We start from the raw sequence: 21,650 nt of genomic DNA on the forward strand, positions 1-21,650 counted from the left end.
CAACTTTGGCAGACTTGATGTTTGTGCTCAAACCGATTCAGGTACATCATTAAAACAAGATTTCATAACTTAAATATATGGTAGTAGTAGTACAAGGATTCTGGGTCCATACTTTGGAACATCAGCTACGGTGCTATACTAAAACTCCTTCGAAATAAGTATGCAAACGACTACGGATATTCTTAGAACACAAAAAGCAGTAACCTATCTGGGACCCCAGACTAACCTCTGGGTACAAATCCAGCACGCTCCAGAAAAGACTGCAAAAATCACCTTCCAACTTACTAGACTAATGGCCAACATAGGGGTAGGGCTAAGGAAAGAGAAAGCTTCTAATGTCGACGACAATCAGCGTCCTATTATACTGAGCTGATATCTGAGCAGGTGTGCTTAAAAAAAACCCGGCGTAAGGTAGTGGCCAGAGGGCACCGCACCGCAGCGCTCAGAGTTCATCAGCCTATCGAACAGTGTCAGTTGATGCAATATTAGTTTTAAGCGCTAATGCCCCAATTGACTTTCTAGCATACGAAAGGAACAAGCTGTGGGAGCTGAAGAAAACATCCGAAAACAACAAGAACGCAATTGATCGAATAAAGAAAGACACGATACTCGCATGGCAATGAAGATGGGAGCATAAGAGTCGCGGCAGATGGACTGCCAGATAAAAGAGTTAAACTTATGGACTTGGCGTAAATTTTACACTACTCAGCTGTTATCCCGTCACAGATACTTCAAAAAGTACCTTCACAAAAAGGAAAAAGTCGAAGGGCCGTCCTGTCTATACAACGATACTACAGAGAACGACGCTGAACACACATTTCTTGAACGCTTCGCCGTAGAACACCTGATTGACCCAATAAACACGGACAATTTAATCAGGGTCATGCTGGAGAGTGAAGAAAACTGGAGTATAATCCGCGGCAAAAAGAAAGTGCGCAGATGTAAATCTCTCAATAAGAAAATTGGAACGCCAACCTGATCAACCGAAAAAAAAACAAAAAAAAATATATTTATTTATGGTGTACTTGTTGCTATTTTGTTGGAGTGGCATAGTCCTTGTTGTCTAGTATTCCCTACCACTAGTAATTTTTTTCCATGAATGAAAGGCTCCTTAACCCTTTCTATACAGACGCGTAAATTCTAATTTCAACAATTTGACATTTTCGTGCTTTTACAAACCAATGTGAGAAGCCTACAAAGGTAAGGGCCTTGCAAGAAGCCGAGAAATTTCAAGCTCTTTATGTCTCTAGTTTCCATCGCAGATTCTTATAAATGATATATTATTTTATACCTACATATGTATGTATATTAAACATTCTCTGTTGACCTCACTTGACTAAAGGAGTTTTCTGGATTTTAAGTCATGTATGAGACCATGGTCGTTAAATTTATTTTTTTAAGTATCGACAAGCAATGGGACCTGCTATTTCAATTACACCGTCAGCAGAGAACGTATATTTATAAATACGTTCTCTGGTATCCTAACAACGAAATTCCCGTTATAATTGCCAATAGGTGCATGTATTGGATGGCTGCAAGTGTCCTGGATAATAAACCCACTATTTGGTTCATGTATTTGCTAAGCAGTTAAAGTTTTTTTACCCAAGACAAGTGCAATACAGTGATGGCTAAATATGTAACAACTGCTTTATAAGACGAAAAATAACATTTTACAGGGAAACTACTACGAAGATATACATTTTTTGTAATCTTTTGTATTTATAGTTATATTGGGTAGTCGAAAAAGTCTTTTCGTATTTTGTCAATAGATGTCGTTGCAATGGTATATCTCCAATGCTACCAATCACATTGTGTCATGCCATATAGGGTTGGAAAGTTGAGAAAAAAATTAAATTCGGGGAAGTTGAAAAAAAGTTACAGCTGTTCAAAAATGAGTGAAAATAATAAAGAAATTCGCTATATTTTGAGATTTTTGCATGAAAACGGAAAGAATGACACGCAAGCCACCAATGAAGTTTGCGAAGTTTACGGAGATTGTTGTATCAGTTCGTGCAGCACAACAATGGTTCGCTTCGCTTCCGTTCTGAAAATTTCGTTTTCGTAAAAGATGCACCCCGATCTGGTCGATCTATCGTTGCAAACGTGTCTGAAATTATGGAAAGGATTGACCAGGACCATCACATAAGCAGCCATGACATCGCTAAGTAACTTAACATTCATCATAAAACGGGTTTGAACCATTTAAAATAGGCGGACTACAAAAAGAAGCTCGATGTTTGAGTACCACATGAATTGTCTGTGAAAAATTTAATGAACCGAATTAATAGCTGAGATTCTTCGCTGAAACGAAATGAAATCGAACCATTTCTGAAGCGAATTATAACAGGCGACAACACGTGGATCAAATACGAAAATAATGTGCCAAAAAGATCATAGCCCAACAAATGGTCGCAAAGCCTGGATTGATGCCTCGAAGAGTTATGCTGTGTGTTTGGTGGAATTGGAAAGGAATCATTCACTATGAGCTGATCCAGCCTGGTTGAACGATTAATTCTACATTATACTGTCAATAACTGATGAAAGCAAGCAATCGAAAAAAACGGCCAGAACTAATCAACAGAAAGGACTTCGTCTTCCATCAGTACAACACTAGACTCGACAAAAACAGGGAGAACTTGGCTGAGAAGTTTTGAAGCATCCACCATATAGCTCTGATCTTGCACCATCGAAATACCATTCGTTACGTTCAATGAAGAACACCCTTAATGGAGTAAAGTTGGCTTCAAGAGAAGCATGTGAAAATTACTTGTCACAGTTTTTCGCCGAGAAACTAGAAAAGTTTTACACTGATGGAATAAGGTATCTAGCGAAAAAATGGCAAAAAGTATTCGACCAACATGGTAGATATTTGCTTCATTAAAGTTCATTATAAATAAAACAAAAAAAAGTTGAAGTTTGATTAGAAATACGAAAAGACTTTTTTGACTACCCAATATTTCATGTTGGCAGCATTCAGAGACTGATCTGTCGCACACCCACCACTTTTATAGCAGGAGAAAATAAATGAAATCTTCACATAAATTTTCATAATTTACAAAAATTTTTAAATAAGAAGACTTGCAGTAAAATAAGGCCAATTGGAGTGAGATGCATATATTTTACTATTTGAGGACCATCTTAAAAGGTGGTGTTCTAGGTTATAAAGCCTTATAGAGGCTTCAACTACTGCAAAATAGGATATTGTGTAACACCACATTTCTTGATTATCCCCGAAAAGATTATACTAATTTATGTTATATTTGATTATTGTCGGACAATCTGGTCGAGGTTATTTAGTAAGAAACCTTTCCGAATCAACCTAAATTATGCTAGCCACGCTGTTTGGCTTAGAACGTCAATGAAATGAATATTTACTAAACATTTAGACTTTGTTGCTTTCGGTATTCTGAGAACTCTCAAGTAATTCTCAAAATACAAATGCAACCACAACGTGCCACTGTTTGGTATGGATTTCGCGGGGATTGCGTGAACTTATTCGTATAAAGAGGTCGGAATTATATTTTGAGTCAATTGAAGCACATTAAACGTTATTCCGGAAATTGCCTTTATTACTTTCGAAGGGAAGGACATCGATTTTGAAGTATAAGAATTAAGAATTTTAAATTATGAACGAAGTCTTACTATTTTTTGCCCATATTTAGTCAATGTGAGTTATCATAAAAGCTGAGAGCGTCTGTCTACGATATTATCAGTTGCACTCGAACTAGGCTATTTTATGTAATAAAAATAAAAGAACATCACCTAAATACATATTATTTGCATATATCTTTATTTCATAGTTCTTCAAAATTACATAATGTTACACGTGATTTCGTTGTATTACAATAAAATTTGTTTGTTTTTATTTTGCATTAATTTTCTTAAAAAAGACTATTTGCGATATTTTTTTTAATATTTACAGTTATTACTTTGGTTTTATTAATTATAAGTTATTACCTAATTTAAGTTCTTAAACGCATAAAGAAATTATTTTGAAGTATATTTTTAAATTAATTAAGTATTTTTTACGTTGCTGATGACTAATTTAAATTACTAAGTGATTTAAGCTTCATTGAACAGTTATCTTATAAATAAAATGAAAAATTAAAGTCAATTATTTTTTAAAAGTATACCTCGGTAAGTAAGTATGTTAACTCAAAATATACTTATTAACACTTTTTGATTAACTATATTAATTTTATTACTTTTTTTATATTGTTAATTATATTTTAATGGAAGTCCAACCACTTAAGAACTTGTCACACAAGTTACATGATTTTTACACATATAAATGCGTTTGTTTTTCCAAAAATAGAAAATTTTTAAAATTTTTTTCATTTAATACAGAATATTTTACGATTAATTTTTATTTTTGAAGCCAATTTCAAAAGCTTCAAATTTACCCAAGTAAATTCAAATTTTGATTAAAGTACAATATATTATTTTTTAAACAAATAATTAATAAAGCCAAAAATTATGTTTCCATAGAAATACATATATAGGAAATAATTTTTGAGATCAGAGCTTTTATGTAAGCTTCAACACTTTCATAAAAGTTGTACTAAAGCACAGCAATGAATTTCGAGAGTTTAAAATGGGTTAGAAATACATTTAAAATTAGTTATCGCTACTTTATTTAGATGAAAGCTTATTTTTATAAAGCTTTTTTATAATAAAAGCTTTTTATAAAAATAAAAATTATAATTTCAAATTTTCATAATATTCTTATATACTTTTTAAAAGTTCAATGAAAGCTAATTATTTTTAAATGTAAAAGCTTATTTTTTTTTAAAGAAAGCTTTTGTTAAAAGGAGTTTTTCCAAACAATTTTTTTTTAATTTCAATGAAAGCTAATTTATGTATGTATGTTAAATATGAAATTTTAACTCGAAGAAAGCTTTTGTTAAAGGAAGCTTTTCTCAAACTAAATGATAAGCTTTTCCATAAATATATGTAGATAAAAAAATCCAAATGTAAGTTAAAAAATAATAAAATATTTTATAGAATTAAAGCTTTACTTGCGGAAGATTTTATTTAAGCTTTAAGAAATGAAAGCTCTCCCTAACTTTATATTTTAGCTGCGAATCTTTCAATGTAAATATTTAATTTATTATTTTCTATGAACTGAAAGCTTCTTTAATTTATTTTTACCTGATATTTTGTAAAGTTAGTTTAAAACGAATGAAAGCTTATATAGAAGTAGTTACTACCTAAAGGCACACATTTTCATAGTCAAAAATATGACTAACGGTTTTAATTTTTTTTGTATGTACTCTTCATGCTCTCCAAAAATGTAGTGGTTGATTTTGAGAGCTTTCACTTTAAGTATAAAATTTATGAAAATTTCATGTTCCGAAGCTTTAAAAAGGATAATGATTGATATCGAAAGCTTTCAAGTGTGTTATCTTCAAGCTGTGCAAAAGTGTGATGATTGATCTTGAGAGCTTTCACTTTAAGTAAAAAATTTATGCAAATTTCAGGTTCCTCTTAATAAAGCTTTTATAGAATTGCAGCTTTACAAAATTTGTTGACTTAGGTCCAAAAGGTATACAAACATCCAATATTAAAGCTTAGAAAACATTTTCTAAGTATGTTTCTGCAGAAAGCTTTTGCTTTCAGAAAGCTCAAATTAACTACAAAACTTTAGGCACAGTATATGTATATTAGACATATATATGTATTTCTAGGGCTTAATTTACATTAAATAGTTTACAAAGTAACTTTTAAAACCCAGTCAAGTTGGACGGTTTTTGTTGTAGTCAAGTTTAGCACGATTGGTCTTCCCACACTATCGCGATGCCGCAATTTACTCTCTCTTCTCTGCTAATATTAAGGCTACCTCAACATCACATCGTCGTCTCTGAGTCGGGTGGCGTGTGATAGTTAAGATTGTAGGCTGGTGGTCCGCTATTCAGGAACGCCATAGATCGTATACTCTCACGCGACGCAGTTCGCTTGCCGAAAGGTATATTTTGAGGTGGCGTGCTGGGAAAGTTTGGCGATGGCAAAGGCGGTATATGCTGTTGACCCGCCACATGCGGATGCTGATGCAGCGGATTCGTTTGATACAAGGGCGGTGTGGCAGGTGCCACATGCGGCGGCAACGGCGGCAGAGTTGGCAAATGTTGTGATTGCTGTTGTTGTTGCTGCGCCTGCTGCGAACCAGCAGTCGGCGACTGTGTAGCGCCAGTTAAGCCGGCGAATACATTCTCCGTAGCAGCCGAGTTCGACAAGTAGGAAGAGAGAGGGCGCGTGCCATGGAAATTCGAGTAACTGGAACGTACCGAAGGCGGTCGATTGTTATATAACTCGTCGACGTGTTCCACGTCATTGAGATTCGTTGTCGAATGTTGATAAGTCGGATTGAAGTGACCGGCTAGTGTGGGCGTAAGGGTAGGTGTTGGCGGTGGCTCATCGCCCACAATCGGTGATTGTGAATTCGATTGCCACGTTTGTTGGTAGAGACCCGTCTGCGCATTGGTGTTGTAATAGATCGGATCGGGCGGTATATTCTTACGGAAGCTGTGATAATGATTGTTATTGGTCTTCGTAAGACTGCCACCGCTCAATAAAATATTATTCAGAGTACCACCGGCATCGGCTGCCGCGGCACTTACAACTGTGCTGCCACTTGTATTATTTATAATTTCCTGATTTAGGGTCTGCAAATTCGAGGCCGTCAGCGGTGCTGGTATTTCCTTGTGCTGGAATGAGCCCAACTGCTGTTTCGGCTGTCCATGATGGCCACCATGCGGATGATGATGGTGGAGGTGCTGTTGTTGTTGTTGCTGCTGCAATTGCAATTGTTGTTGATCCAAGAGTTTAGTCACCGGGTTCTGTTGATATTTCCGTCGCGAGCTGCGTGTGCTGTTACGCGGATGCGTGCCGCCACCGCTGCTGCTGCTGCCATGTGTGCCGCCTTCACCGCGCTCGCCGCGTCCATGATGACTGCGCCGACTGGTGGTCGATTGGCGGCTGTTCGTGCCGCGCGCCATCACCGAACGGCGCTTGACGCGTCGCGGTGTCATCGGCTTCGGCGACAACTCGCCGCCATCGTCACGACCATGCAGGTGATCGTCGTAGTCGAGTATGGTGTCGGCGCGACTGCGTATCGTGTCGATGCTGGGTCCGAATTCGATGGAGTAGAGCGATTGGCGGTGCTTGGACTTCTTGCTAACATGCCTTACTGTGTATTCAAAGCGTAGGTGTAACGAAGGTGTAGCGAAAAGTAGAAGAAGAGTGGGCGTATTAATATTTATGGCATGTTCTTTGTGTGGTTGCGGCATGCTATGCACACACATATGTATATATTATTTATGATTTAACAGTTGCACAGAGTTACCTGGTTAGTTGTTTGTTGTTGTTTTAGGTTTTTTTTTACTTTTTTTTAAATTAGCACAAATCACCAAAAGAAAACAAAAGTTAGGGAAAAATTTTCAAATAAAAAATCATAAACAGGGTTGTTAGCACAATTTAGGTTGAAAAAAGGTTTGTTTACGTGTTAAGAAATAATGCCAGATACCGAAAAAAAAATTAAAAAAATAAAAAATTAAAAACTTTAATAAATTAAAAATATATATATTTATTATAATAAAAAATCTATTAAAAATAACACAAACTAAGCTATTTTGCTTTACATCGCCTGAAAGTATACTTTAAATACTAAAAATTTAAGTCTATGCACCTGAGTGGGAGAGGTCTACTTTTGAGCTGCGAGTTTTTTTAAAATAAAAGTAAAGAGTGGTTATCAGAAAGAAAGAGATCTTAAAAGTTCTTAATAAAGGAAGGAGTTTCGAACACAATCCTCACAACTACTTGGATCCATTTTATTTTTTTTCGTTATATAATACAATCTAAAGTTTTCACTACGTTGTTTAGTTATGATATATATTCAATCCTAAGATAATTTATATAAGTTCATGAAATAATTATATGTATGTAACTACCGGATATAATTATCTGCTCTTCTCTTCTCTTGTTGGAAAAGACTTACAGTAATTGCGCTTTATCAAAACACAAGCCTACGTGTGGTACAAAGCCGTCAAATACGATCGAGAGATCGTTGAAGACATGCCTCGAGCTGGACGACTTTCGACCTTTTCAACTGATGAAAATATTGAAAAAGTGAAGGACATGGAGCATGAATTGTCAGACAAGTGTTAGAGAGATCGCAAGATTTGGGTATAAAACGCGTTCTTGCTCGACTCGTCCCGATAAAGCCGAATTTCTTTCGAAAATAATACCGTAAACAGGTCTCTTTAGACATATTTGATCGTGTGAATTCCGATCTCACATTCATGGAGAGCATTTTAACTGCCGATAAGACATGGACTTATGATTTTGACAGGCAAACAAGTCAACAATCATAGGAATGGAGGGAAAGGAGCCAAATTAAAAAAAACTACTCCAAATCCGCACAAAAAGCAAGGTGATGCTCATTGTTTATTCGATGTTCGTGGTTTGGCTCAACATGAATTTGTTCCAGACGGACAGATGATCAATAAAGAGTTCTGTTTGGCCGTGGAACCCATTTTCAGTCGATCGAAGAGATAGAACCAAAATTTGCTGAAGAAGCTGAAGGTCATCCCAAAAAGTGCTTATAAAAAGTGTTTCGAGGACTGGAAAAGTCGTTGGCATATGTGTATTGCATTTGGTGGGGATTACTTTGAAGGCGACAAATAGAAAAATTCATAAATATTAAATATTTCCGCGTTTATTATGGATGGCCATGGATTATTGGCCTTTACAGTTTTTAGAAATCTGCTTTCTATACTTCAAAGATGGAGTGTGGATGCAAAAAAAATCATTTTTTCAAGGAGAGTCAAAAATGCAAAACTTTGTTTTGTAAAAGTTTCTAATAAGAAATGTAAAAAACATAAAAACTTCGGAAAACACTAAAAATTCCAAAAATTATATTTAAAAAATGTTAATAAATAAATTTGAAAGCTTATTAGTAACACACTAAATATTCGTCCTCAAATTCCTTCTAGAAGCACCTGCATAAAGTATAAGGATTATAAGCAGAACTCTATAAAGAATTACAACAATATTTTGTTTTTCTTGTGTATAGTTTGAAAAAAGGAAAACATTTATTTGAAACATCATTTCTTACTAATGCTCTTTAGTTCGTGTATATTTATTAGTTTGTTTGTATGTCTGATACTCAGTTTTTACTAATAGTATTCTTTTGTTTTGTTTTTTTCTTAAATATTTAAATTAAAGTTCGCATTTATGCTGCTTTGAGTTTTACAACAACATTTAATAATAGTAAGTTCAACTTTCGTTTTTGAGTTTAGCTCAATTAAAATGCTCTTTTAACCGTTCGTGTTTTCAGTGTCGGTAAGCTTAATTATAAAAAATGATTCAACTATATATGTATGTGTGTGTGTAATCATGGATGTATTTACTGCTTTTGCAGTTTTAACATTTCTTTCAATTAATTTATTATTTTTTCATTTAGAGAGAGATAGTGATTTAGTACTAACGCACACGCACAGCGAACGCATGCTCGCGTTGGGTGTTGGATAACAGCTTAATTAGCCGACACACATAATAATCAAGTACATACATACATGTGTGTGGGTGTTGCAACTACACAACAATAGTAAATATTTCAAGTTTGAGAGTTTTTGTTTTACTTTTAGTGTGGTTTTAATTTGTTTTTTTTTATTTTAATTATTTACTTAATATTTAATTTTATTTTATTTTTAATATTTAATTTAAACTAATTTTTGTATTTATTACGTTTTTACTTGCGTGCAATGTAATTATTGTTATGCAAAAAGGCAACTACAAATCATTACAATTCTTTTTGAAATATTTTTTTTTGCGATTTTAATTTATTTTTTTACTTTAATATATTTTTTCTTTGTTTTTTTAATAATCACTAATGCTTGCATTATTTTTTTCTGTAAATATAAAATTTTGATTCTCAATTACTACGCTTTCTTCAGGCTTTTCTTTATTTAAAACTCCGGCATATTAAGCTGGGTACACACTCGGCAGAAAACCATATGGAAATTAAATATTTTGAATGTAATTTTTAAATCACTACTCAAAATGAAAAAAAAAAATTATAAAATTAAATAAAGCTCAAAATAGTTTTTTATGCCATAAAATTGATTTCAAAATATTCTAAAAATATTTTTTTTTATTTATTTATATACATATATTATATATAAATTATTTTGAAACCAAAAACAAAACTAAATTTATTTACATGAAACATGTATAAATTTAAGCCTAAACTATTTTCAAAAATTTATTTTGGCATTTATTTAAATTTTTTTATACTAATTTTAATTACCTTTTAATTTTTTTAAATATATATATTTTTTTAATATTATGTATCTTTTTAATTGAACTGTAAAATATTTTCAAAAATTTAATTTGAAGTCCATTAATTTTTCTTTTAATTTTTTAACCAATTTGAATAAATTTATTTATTTTTTCAAAACTATAAATTTTACAATTTTTATTGCATAAAATTTTTCCATATTAACAATGCTAAATGTTTTCAAACTTGTGTTTTGGAAATATTTTTCTACTTTTTTTAAATCATTTAATTTTTTTTGAAACTAAAAAAAAAAAAAACAAAAAGAAAAAAAATTAAAATAAAAATAAAAATAGTTTTATAAATTAAAATATTTGCACTTTAAAAATTTATTTTAACATGTATGTAGATTTTTTGTTAATAATTTTAATGAAATTACTTATAATTTTCACTTAATTTTTTTTTTCGAAACGATAATAAACTTATATTTTCAAAAATTAAATTTGATTCGATTTGCTTTTAACTTTTTAACTAATTTTAAGTAAATTATTTATTTTCAAACATATAAAAAATGTTTATTGTAAAAAAAGGTTATAAATCAAATGTTTTCAAACATTTTTTGAAAATAAACTTCTACTTTTTTTAATTTCTAAACGTTTTAATTTATTTATTTATATTTTTCAATTAACTTTTTTTTTTTAAACAATAAAATACAACTGTTTTTTTATTAAAAATTTTATGAATTGAATTCTAAATGATTAAAAAAAATTAATTTTAAGTCTATTTAATTTTTCTTTTAATTATTAACCAATTTTATTTAATTAATTTGTTTTTCAGAACTATAAAAATAAATTTTTTTTCTGAAAAATTTTCTAAATTAACACTGTTAAGTATTTTAAAAAAATGTTTGGAAAAACTATAATAAATTGAACTCAAAAATATTTTCTAAAAATTACTTTGAAATCTATGTCATGTTTGTTTTCTGTTTTTATTTTAATTTAATTTACAATTTATATTTTTCAAAACCGTTAAGTTAATTAAATTTTTTACAGAAACGTTTTTAAAAAATAATTATTAGAATCAAAATGTAAAATTTTTATTAAAAAAATTTAATCAATTTATTACTAAATTTTTTTTTTGAAAAATGCTTAATTTTGTTCACATTTCTTTAATAAATTTTTTATCAATTTTAATTTATTTTTTATATTTTTCAATTTATTCATTTCAAAACCATCAAAATAACTGAACTTTTTTTACTTACAAATTTGATAAATGGAACCCTTAATCATTTTTAAAAATTTATTTTGAAATCTGTTTTTTTGTTTTTTGTTTTAACAATTTTAATTAAAATTTTTTTTTTGTGTTAATTTTTTTTGAAAGATAGCAAACATTTTTTACAAGAAAAGTTTTAAAAATTTACGTCTTCATATTTTAATTTTTATTATTGATGAAAAAAAAATGTAAAATAAATTTTTGAAAATATTTAATGGTATTAATTTATATAATTTGTTATTGCCAATTATTTTTTCGAAACCATAAAAATAATAAACTATTTTTTTTTTTATGAAAATTGTATAAATTCAAATCTTTTAACTGCCAAGTGTGCACACAGCCTTATACTGCCTGTTCTCATACTCTCACTAATTATTCACTCCGCTGTATCGAAGTGCGTCATACAATCGCCAGTAAGTAAATCTCTAAATTGCTTTTCATGCAAAATATTTGTAACTGTTTTCTTTATCAGCTGTTTCCTTCTATCACTTTACTAGCTAAATTTCATTATTATTATTTCTATTTTTTTCGCTTTCTGCTCGTCTATATTAACTTTATATACTCCAACTTCCGTATATATATCACAGTTCAAATTAAAAGAACATTATTTACTTAGTTGTTGTTGTTTTGTGTTAATATATTTTCTTTTGAATTAGTCGCTTGAAAAAAAACTATGCATAAAAAATAAATTGCAACTCGCTTCTAGCTTGTTCTACGCTCATACAAGGGCAATCAGGTGAGAGGGCTCGGCATCATTACAAGTATCATTACATTTTATTCAGGTCTAAATATATTTAAATTTTGTTTCTTGTATATAATTTTGCAGTACATTTATTTAATACATACATACATATCTAAGCTTCGACTATAGACATAGTTTACCAAGGCAATTTCACTTATTATTCTTGTTGCTATATGCTAACTGCGCCAATCACGTGGACCACTGTGCGAGTGCTTGCAACAGACGCAACACTTACTAATTATTGCTAACCTACAAAAAACTTTTGGAATTTCTTATTTATATTTTTTGAAATATTTATAAAGTTTTCCAATTTTTCCTTAATTTTTGTTAATTATTTCTAAATTTTTAAAATTTTGTTACTATTTTTTTAATTTTTTTATTATTTCTTTAAAATTTTTTTTTTTAATTTTTAAATTTTTTAATTAATTTTTTTTTTTATTAATTTTTAAATTTTTAACTATTTTTCACATTTTTTTAATTAATTTTTAAATTTTTTTAATTAATTTTTAATTTTTAAATTTTTTTATTAATTATTTATCAATTTATTTTTTGTTTATGTTTTAAATTTTAGTTTTTTTATTTAAATTAAAAAAAAAAATTGTTTGTAGGCATAAAAAAATTAACAATACTACATAAATTTTTATAAAATATGGCTTTGAACTACATATTTTTTGTTTTAAAGAATGCAGAAATCTCGCTTTGCGAAAACTAAGTTTCAAAATGGCAGCACTGTGTTTATATTCTTTCAATTTTTAATTATTTCTTAAAGTGAGATCAAAATTAAATTTTTAAAATTAAAATTTATTAAAATTAAATTTTATAAAATTTAGTCAAAGGCATGCTGATCATTTCTTAAATATCATATTTCATAAAATTTGTGAAAAATTAACAAATATTTACTGCTTTTTTTTTTAAGTTAAGGCCTAAATGCTGACTAAGGCAATATTTTCGTAATTTAGATATGAGAAATAAATCAAATAATTTTGTTTCCAGTTTTCAATAATTTAGCAGCTTGAAATATTTGCGACGTAATTTTTTATCATTTAAAAATTTACGTTCAAACGATTTTATTATAAAAATTTTTAAAGTAATTTTTTTTTTATAATATTTCCATTTTTATTCACTTTTGCTCTCGTATATATATTCTTATTCCTATCAATTATTATGTCCACCGTTATGTCTATACATAGATTTTTTCTGCAGAGTCAATCATACTTAGGCAGAGTCTATAACGGTCTCAAGTTTCTCAATTGTATGTTTAAAGGTATTATATGTACCGTTACGCCATTAGTTCTAAAATCCTTTCTCCATCTGGCATTCAGTTACTATATCTGGTTTCACTATTATCTTTTTTGGTACACCTATTTTCTTCAGTAACTGTTCCAGTGTCGAAAATATCTACCTAAAACTCCCTCTATACCGTATCTGAAGCTTTGTCTATACAAGGGTCCTCATCAGCTTCAATAGAGAAATCTGTACTTTTATAACTGTATCTCTTTCTAGTTCAGATAAAGCCAAGTACCTATAGGTCTTTCTGTAGCGTTAACTGGCACATATGCTGTGAGTACCGTTACTACTTCTATTTGCAACTGTATAAGCATCTATCTCTATCTCTCTGAAGCTCTCCAAATACCTTTATTTGCATTTTTAGCATTTATCTTTATCTATCTGAAGTTCTCTATGTACCTTTATTTATTGCCATTTATCCTTCTGTATCTTTCATTGCATCTTATTATAAAACTATCGGTCTCTAAAATATTCTCATTTCCTGTGTCTTCATATTTACATTTTGTATAAGAACCTTCTCTGCTTTTTCTTTCTCAAAAGCAGTGGTGCCTCTCTCTCTTTCTATCTCTTTTCGTTCATAAGATAATTTTTCTCCATTCTCAACCTATTTCTATTGCTTTCTCTTAATGTAAATCCATCGCTCACTTTCCAGAAAATATTTTTGTCCACTATTTTCATATTAAAAATTATTTACCCAAATCTCAATGCTGATTCCTCTCATACCCTCATTAAAAATATTTTTCGCTATTTTTTAGATCTCAATGTCCTTCACTCTAATTCCCTCACTAAATTTCTGCACTATTTCCATATCTAACATTATTTTTCTTAATCTCATCTCATCTCAATTAGATCCCTCACATTCTCTTACAAACAATATTTTTCAGCGCTGTTTCAATATTAATATTAAATTTTCAAAATATTGATGCTACTTTTTAGTTTATCCTTATCTTTCGTCTAACCGTAAGCTTAATCCCACTCTGTTTTTTTTTTAACTATTGCCATTTCCAAAATCTCTCATTTATTTATGTTTTCTTCCCTTTCTCTCCTGCAATACTGTAGCAACATACTTTTCTCTCCTGCAACACTGTAGCAACATTCTTTTCTCATTATCAGCACTAGCAACATTTGCCCATTGTATACATGTTGCTAACGCCGTCGTTGGCGCTTATAAATTTAAATTTTACATTAAAGCTAAGCTAATCGTATTTGTGGCTCGAGTTTTGTGAGCGTTTTCAAACATTTACATACATAAATTATTGCTTAAGTCCGTTAGAAACAAATCAAATACCCATTTCAGTATTATTTCAAGAACTAAGGTTATGGTATGTACAATACAATAAAGTATATATATATAAAGTGTATATATATATTATGTACATACAGGTATATATGTTTTATAAACAAATAAGTAAATATATATATGTGTGTGTTCGTTATATAACATAAAAATAATTTACAAAGTCAATTTTCAGTACAGAAATAGGAAGTGTACATGTAAGTATTTATATAACTGTATATTTTTATAAATGTATGTGTGTGTGTCGAGGTTAACAAATTCAGTTTTAATACACAAACTAACAACACCAAATATTTTTAAACATTTTTCTTCTTACAAATTTTTGGATTAACACATTTTTAGTACACAACATGAAGTTAATTTTTGTTGTTGTTTTTTTTTTAACTTTTAAGCAAAAATTTTCATGCCATTAGCAAACATTCTGCTGCATTTTTCAACTTCATTACAAAATGCGCATGGCATTTACATACATTTTTACTTGGCAGCCGCTTGACAATGCGATTTCTATGCATTTAGCAACATGTTGCGGCAACATCTCTTTAGTAGCAACAGCAACATCAGCGCATGCAAAAAGCGTGGCGTATACGCTTGCATCGCGCACAACAACAATGACGCGACGAGAGAGCGATGAGAGCGCAGGCATGCTAATTAACAGTAACGTTTCAATTGAGTGGGTGAGAGAGAGAGTATTTAGGTTTGAGAGCGCACGCTGAGTTTGTGTGCGAAAGCGCGCATTTGAGCAGCTTGAGAGAGAGTGTGTGTGTGTGTTTGATAGAAGCTTTAACAACCATTCAACCGTTAATGTGAGAGCAATAAATCAACTCAGCAATCGTAGTCTACCAGTCTAGAAAATGGAAATTAGTTTGCTATAAATAAAAGTAAACAAAGAGTAAAATGCAAATCAAAATTTAATGGCATGAAGAGGGAATGAAAACGAAATTGTATGTATGAGCATGAGTTGAGCGGCTGAAGGAGTGACATGAGAGAGAGAGAGAGAGAGGGAAAGACAGAGACGAAAAGGCAATAAAATTAAGGTGGAAAAATGAAAGCTTCGCAATGAGTACATAGAGCAAAACCATCTAAATGAAATGAAAGCTTTAAAAAGTTGTGAAAGTTTCTCAGAAATATTGGCAGTTCTCAGTGACTTTGGAGAGGCAGTAAGTGCAATATGAAACGGTTTTGGAAAGTGAAAAGTGTCTGGCAAACAATGCCAATCTAATGATCCACAAAAACTTTAATTTTTTCTCTAACTTTTACTTTCTTTTATTAAAAAAGCTCAGTTTTTTGGCTAGTAGCTTTCAGAGCTTTAGACTAATAGTTAGGAGTAAGTAAAGTGGTCGCTAGAGCGAGTAACGCTCAGCTTTCTTATTATACAGATAGTGACATTGAACTTTCAATCATACGAAGACTTAAATGTTTATGCTTTTTGGGTCTAAATGAATTTACAAATATATAATTTCAAATTCTAATCTCCGGTTTTCTAATTTACTATAAGTCTTTCTTTATTAGATATGAGTTAGCTCAAATCAGCGCAAGCTTCCTATGTCTCATCCAATTAATTTTGAGGTTGTAAACTCCTTCATTAGTCAAGCTACACCTTTCCAACTAACCATTTTGTCAAAGATCTTGTCTAGCAAAGGTGGCTCATACTAGCTAACTCAATAACGCGTGCGATCATTAAGACTTCGTACCTTTTGTGCATCCAACACTGTACTACTCACTTTCCCAGCCTCTGCCTATGCCAACTGATCACCGCCAACATTTCCACCGCCCTCAACTACGCCACTACCACCATTGCCACCACTAACGCAGCCGCCGCCACCGCCACCGCCAACACCGTCAGTGCCACTAGTGGCTACAACACCACTTTGGACCGCGAAGTCGCGCTCGTAGACCAAGCTACCGCGTATTACGCCCTCCCCACCCGACATCGAATTGCAATAGGAACGTGGACGCACACGACCGGCGGCATCACGCCGACCACTACGTCGATTTACATGCGGCGCCGCTTCGGCATTAACTTGCGCCTGCTGCTGCTGTGATTGCATCGGCGCATCAACAGCTTTGGCATCGCGCCGCATCGAGCCGGTTGTGCTTGATGCGGAGGCCAAACGATCATAACTCTTGGCGCGCACAATGCTGAAGCCTGCGTCCACTATGTAGCCGGGCGGCGCGTCACGCACTTGATCGCAAAAATTCGCCGACGTGTTCACATGATGCGCAGCCGGCTGCGCTGGCTGATGGTGGTGGTAATTATGCGACTGTTGCTGTTGTTGTTGACGTTGACGACGTGCAATACGCGAAGCGACCGGCGAACGCGGTACATACTGTGTGGGCATGGCATATTTTTCGGTCACCTCCGGTGAGAGATCCGGATAGGGCGCATGACCGGAACGTGGTTGGAAAATGTGTGGACGTGGCGCAGGAGGTGGTGGAGGCGTAACCTCTGAGGGTGAAATGGGTGTGTCGAATGAATGTGCCGGTATGGTGGGTAATGGAATGTTTGTGGGTCGTGGCGGCTGCTTGGCGACTGGGCTCATCAAGTGTGACTGATATGGCGCAGACATGGGCGGCGACGTATGCGTGGGTACCGGTGGTGGCACCGGTATGGGCTTGTTGTAGGCTGGATGGAATGGTAGGCCGTTCTGTTGGTAGAGAAAACGATTGGCAGGATTCAGTAGTGGCTGTGGCGAATGCTGCGTTTGCGCGCCTGACACAACCTGCACGCTTTGCTGTAGTTGTTGTTGTTGCTGCTGCATATGTGGTGGACCCGGTGAATGCATCAGCATTTGCTGTGACGCTTGCGGTGGCGACGGGTAATTGTAGGCAGGTTGCAGCACCGCGCCGCGCTCTAAAAGTATCTCACCACCGACACCGTTTTCCGGCAGCGGCGGTGGCGGCGCCAGCTGTGAAATGCTGCGCGCAAACTGCGGCAGCGCATTATTGTTGATGGTATTTGGACTAGCATTGTTATTGTTGTTGTTATTGTTAGGCGACATCTGTGCGCCGGCGTACGAGTTCAACGACACATACGAAGGATTATTATTCTGGCCGACAAAGAGCGCGCCCGGTGTTGGCTTCTGGAAGGGCACATAAGTGACGCCATCGTCGGTTTTGAAATTCTGCAGCGAGAAATTGTCATCCTCCAGACCTTCTTCAAGGTTGCGCGACAAACGCTCATTGGACATTTGTGTATATTTGATATCGGGACGGTGTACGTTAGTCATGGAACCGCCGGTGCCGGTGCCAGTGCCAGCGCTGCTGCCATTCAGGCTCGCAGCGCCACTGCCATTGTTAATGAAACTGCTGTAGCTCGTGGACTTGGGTGGTTTGGGTTTGGCGTGTATGCGCGCGAAATGGCCGCCACCGACGCTGCTGTCCATGCTACCGTTATTATTATTATTATTCATATAGTTAGCGGGATTACTTAGCACAATGTTATTGTTAATGTTGTTGTTGTTGTTGTTAATGCCACTATGATTACTGTAATTATTATTCAGGCTATTGCTGAGGCTAAACTGACTATTGCTAAGCGGACTGAGCGTGGCCTGCGACGAGGCGGACGTCATGCCACCACCGACGCCAGCGACACGCCCATAACCACCGACGCTGCCACCGCCTACACTCGCGCCCACACTTCTACCACCGCCACCCATGTGTCCACCAACACCACCGCCACCACTACGACTACCCCCCACACTACCTCCGCCGCTGCCTGCGTAACCGAACCCAACACCGGGGGCCGCGCCGCCGCCGACACCGCGCAAGCTCTGTGTCAAATTCAAATTGGAATTCTGCAGCGAAGCGTACGAGAGCGACGAGGTCGTGTTGTCGTGCGTCGAGGAGTTCGGTGTGCCAACTTGCTGTTGTTGTTGATATGTTGTTGCGCCGTTCAAGAACTGTCGTCGATTGCTGTTCGTATACAGCTGATCCGCCTTGGCGGTGCTGTCGTCATAATAATGCTGCGCGCCATGCAAATTAGCGGTATGCGTCTGTGGCAGCGATTGCTGCCGCTGCAACATCTCCGTCGCCACCACAATCGTATTGCCCGTCGTGGCGCCGATCTTATTGCTACTCTTCGGACTGTAAAGTATGCGGGTTAAAGTGCTATTTTTGCTCGCGCTGTGATAGTTGCTGTTGCCATCGCCGCCGCCACGACCTTTCTTTGACGCGCCGCCGCCACCGCCACCGCCGACACCGACGCCATTGCCACCGCTCTGGCTATTGCTGCGGCTATTGCTGCGGCTGTGGCTGCGGCTGCGACTATTGCTCTGACTGTGACTGTGACTCTGTCTCTGACTCTGACCTTGACTATGACTATGGCTATGGCTGTTGTTGCTGATGCTGTTTGTGTGTATTAGAAATGTGTTACTGTTAAAATTATTTGGTTGCTGATGATGGTGGAGTTGTTGCTGCTGCAGTTGCAGTTGCTGTTGTTGCGCATGAATTTGGTGGTTGTGGTTGTTATTGTTAAGTGGTGCTTGGTGATTGTTGTGATGCTTATTTGAGAGCAATGTAGCGCTAGCGCTAGCCGAGGTCGGTATGCTGCTGTAGCTCACGTACATTGGATGGACCACCGTGTGCTGGGGACTCTTGGCGTCGCCATTCACGAAATCGACTGTAAACCAAAGAATTATAATTGTTGTAGATTGGCTTGTTGTTGGCATATGGAACTGTTTCTTTTTAGTCAGTTGCTTGTTTGATTTTGATTTTTTCTTTTCTATTTTTTTTTTTTATTTTATTAATTTTAATATTTTTCATTTGAATTTTGTCAGTTTTTTATTTTACAAATTTTCATTTTTTTTACTAAAAAGTAATTTTGAATTTTTAAATCGAAAATAAATATTCAAATATAATTCACAAAATTATTTTGTTCTCATTTGTGGGCTTGCACAAAAATAAATAAAAAAATATAATTAAATTTTGATGATGTTTGTTGTTAAGTTGTGTGTTTGATTTTTCTTCTGTTTGCATTTTCTTTTCTTTGTTTTTTGTTTTTTAATGTTTATGTGAATATGTGGCAATGTGTTTGGTTATTGTATAGTCGATATAATGATGTTTATATATATATACTTTACATACATAAATAGGTACATGTCGTTATGCTTGCGGGACATTCAATAGATTTACAACATACATACATACGTACATAATTACAAATACACACATATAAACGATAAATTGGCGTTCGGGAAATAATAACAGTTCGTAATTATATAAAGTTTATGCTAATGTTTTCGTGTCACAATTGATAAATATATATTTATAGTTTTCGATCTTTAATTTTATACACAAAACAATTAGTAAGGTGCTTGCAAGTGAGTAATGATAATGTTGCTCTAAAAGAGTTCAGCAGTTTTTGAAAACTGAGCGGAAATATGCAACCTTTCTTTCTTCTAAAAAAATTCTAAAAAAATCGTACAACTTCTCCACTAAAATATAAACTAAAGCCTCTCCTATTAGAATAGATAGTTGATTGACGCCTCATATAGCCTGATGCTTTGCTAGCAAGCTTTCTGCGAAATATTTTGAGACTAGTGATTGCATTTATGTGGCCTAATATAAATTCAGACTCAATCGGACACGGAATACTATGAATTGGAATCCACAAGGCTCACGAAACCTCTCTTTCATCTAAAAAAATCGGCTGAGCTTCTTCCCTAATACACAACACTGATCTCTCTAATATCTTCAGATAGCCTAAAGGTTTGTTAACGAAGCCTTTTAATTTTAGTGAGTCGACCCTCTCTCTTCAGTTGACCAACTAATGCCAACAGGTTCAAAAAGCAAAGCTTTATATGGATTTTGGGCGTGATTTACTTTCAATTTTAATATAAGAAACTATTTCTGTAAAATATTTTCAAACGAGAGACTTTATATGGCAAGAGGAAGAGATTATTTTGAAAATTATTAAAGGAAATTATGAAAGTAGCAAACCCAGCTTACGACTCCACATGGTCTATTGGCGCTACACAAGTGTCATCCATTCCATACTAACAAAACGAAAAACGTTCCATACTAGCAAAACGAAAAGTGCTGCGTTAAACCCCCGAAACACATGCAACTGGTCTGTATGTATTGAAAACTACATCGCCAGAGGCTCTGAAAGTAATTCTCGATATCTGGCCAATTCATATACATATTTAATTGAAGGATGAAGCCATACTGACGGCAAGCTCGCTTGCGGTTTTTGATCACTGAAGCCACAGTGACGTCGAGGGCATGTCGTTTTACTCGACTTTGATAATGAAATCAGGCTAAATTGGTAAGGCACCCACAAAAGGAGATACATGAGAAATTAAAAACAAGTAGAAAAGAATGAACCAGCGGATCTGTGAACCACGGTTTCAGTGGCGAAATCTACGTATTCACCGATGGATTAAAGGAGAAATGGGAATAAAAACAGTTCTCTTCTATAGTAATCCATACGCAGCGGCTAGTTTCAAACTGAATGACTATATAATTTTTTCATGCGGAAATTGTTAGCAGAATGTACCAATTGTGCTTCTGGTTTCAAGTCCATAAACCTTCTATTGGACAGCCAAGAGACAATTAAGCCCATCCCTAGCGTATATACTAAGGCTCACTGTGTTAGGTTATGCAAGCAGGTAATAACTAAAATCTCATTACGTAAATCGGTTAATATTATCTGGGTACTCAGCGATATAGGAAAAAAGGGACCAAAAAGGCAAACAAGTTGGCCCCTCCCTGTTTGAAGTAATGAAACTTGAGCAACTCAGGTCTTGGAACACTAACAACACAGTGCACACCGCAAAGTT

At 34.2% G+C, this 21,650-nt stretch overlaps 1 protein-coding gene across 6 annotated transcripts in view; it reads right to left on the bottom strand.

Moving 5' to 3' along the window:
• Window positions 1-4,874: 4,874 nt before the first annotated feature.
• LOC120773108 (sodium/potassium-transporting ATPase subunit beta-1-interacting protein) overlaps window positions 4,875-21,650 on the bottom strand; it is a 180,674-nt gene continuing 163,898 nt past the window's right edge. For 3 of the 6 annotated variants that reach the window (XM_040102083.1, XM_040102085.1, XM_040102084.1), the window contains exon 7: window positions 15,944-19,489. In XM_040102083.1, coding sequence (XP_039958017.1) covers window positions 16,608-19,489 — 2,882 coding nt within the window. In that variant the 3' untranslated portion in view covers window positions 15,944-16,607. Of the gene's footprint in view, window positions 7,187-15,341; window positions 15,716-15,943; window positions 19,490-21,650 lie in introns of those variants that run through there. The other 3 variants (XR_005705124.1, XM_040102086.1, XM_040102087.1) reach the window with 3 other exon arrangements.

Source organism: Bactrocera tryoni, chromosome 3, assembly GCF_016617805.1.
Source record: "Bactrocera tryoni isolate S06 chromosome 3, CSIRO_BtryS06_freeze2, whole genome shotgun sequence".
NCBI lineage: Eukaryota > Metazoa > Arthropoda > Insecta > Diptera > Tephritidae > Bactrocera > Bactrocera tryoni.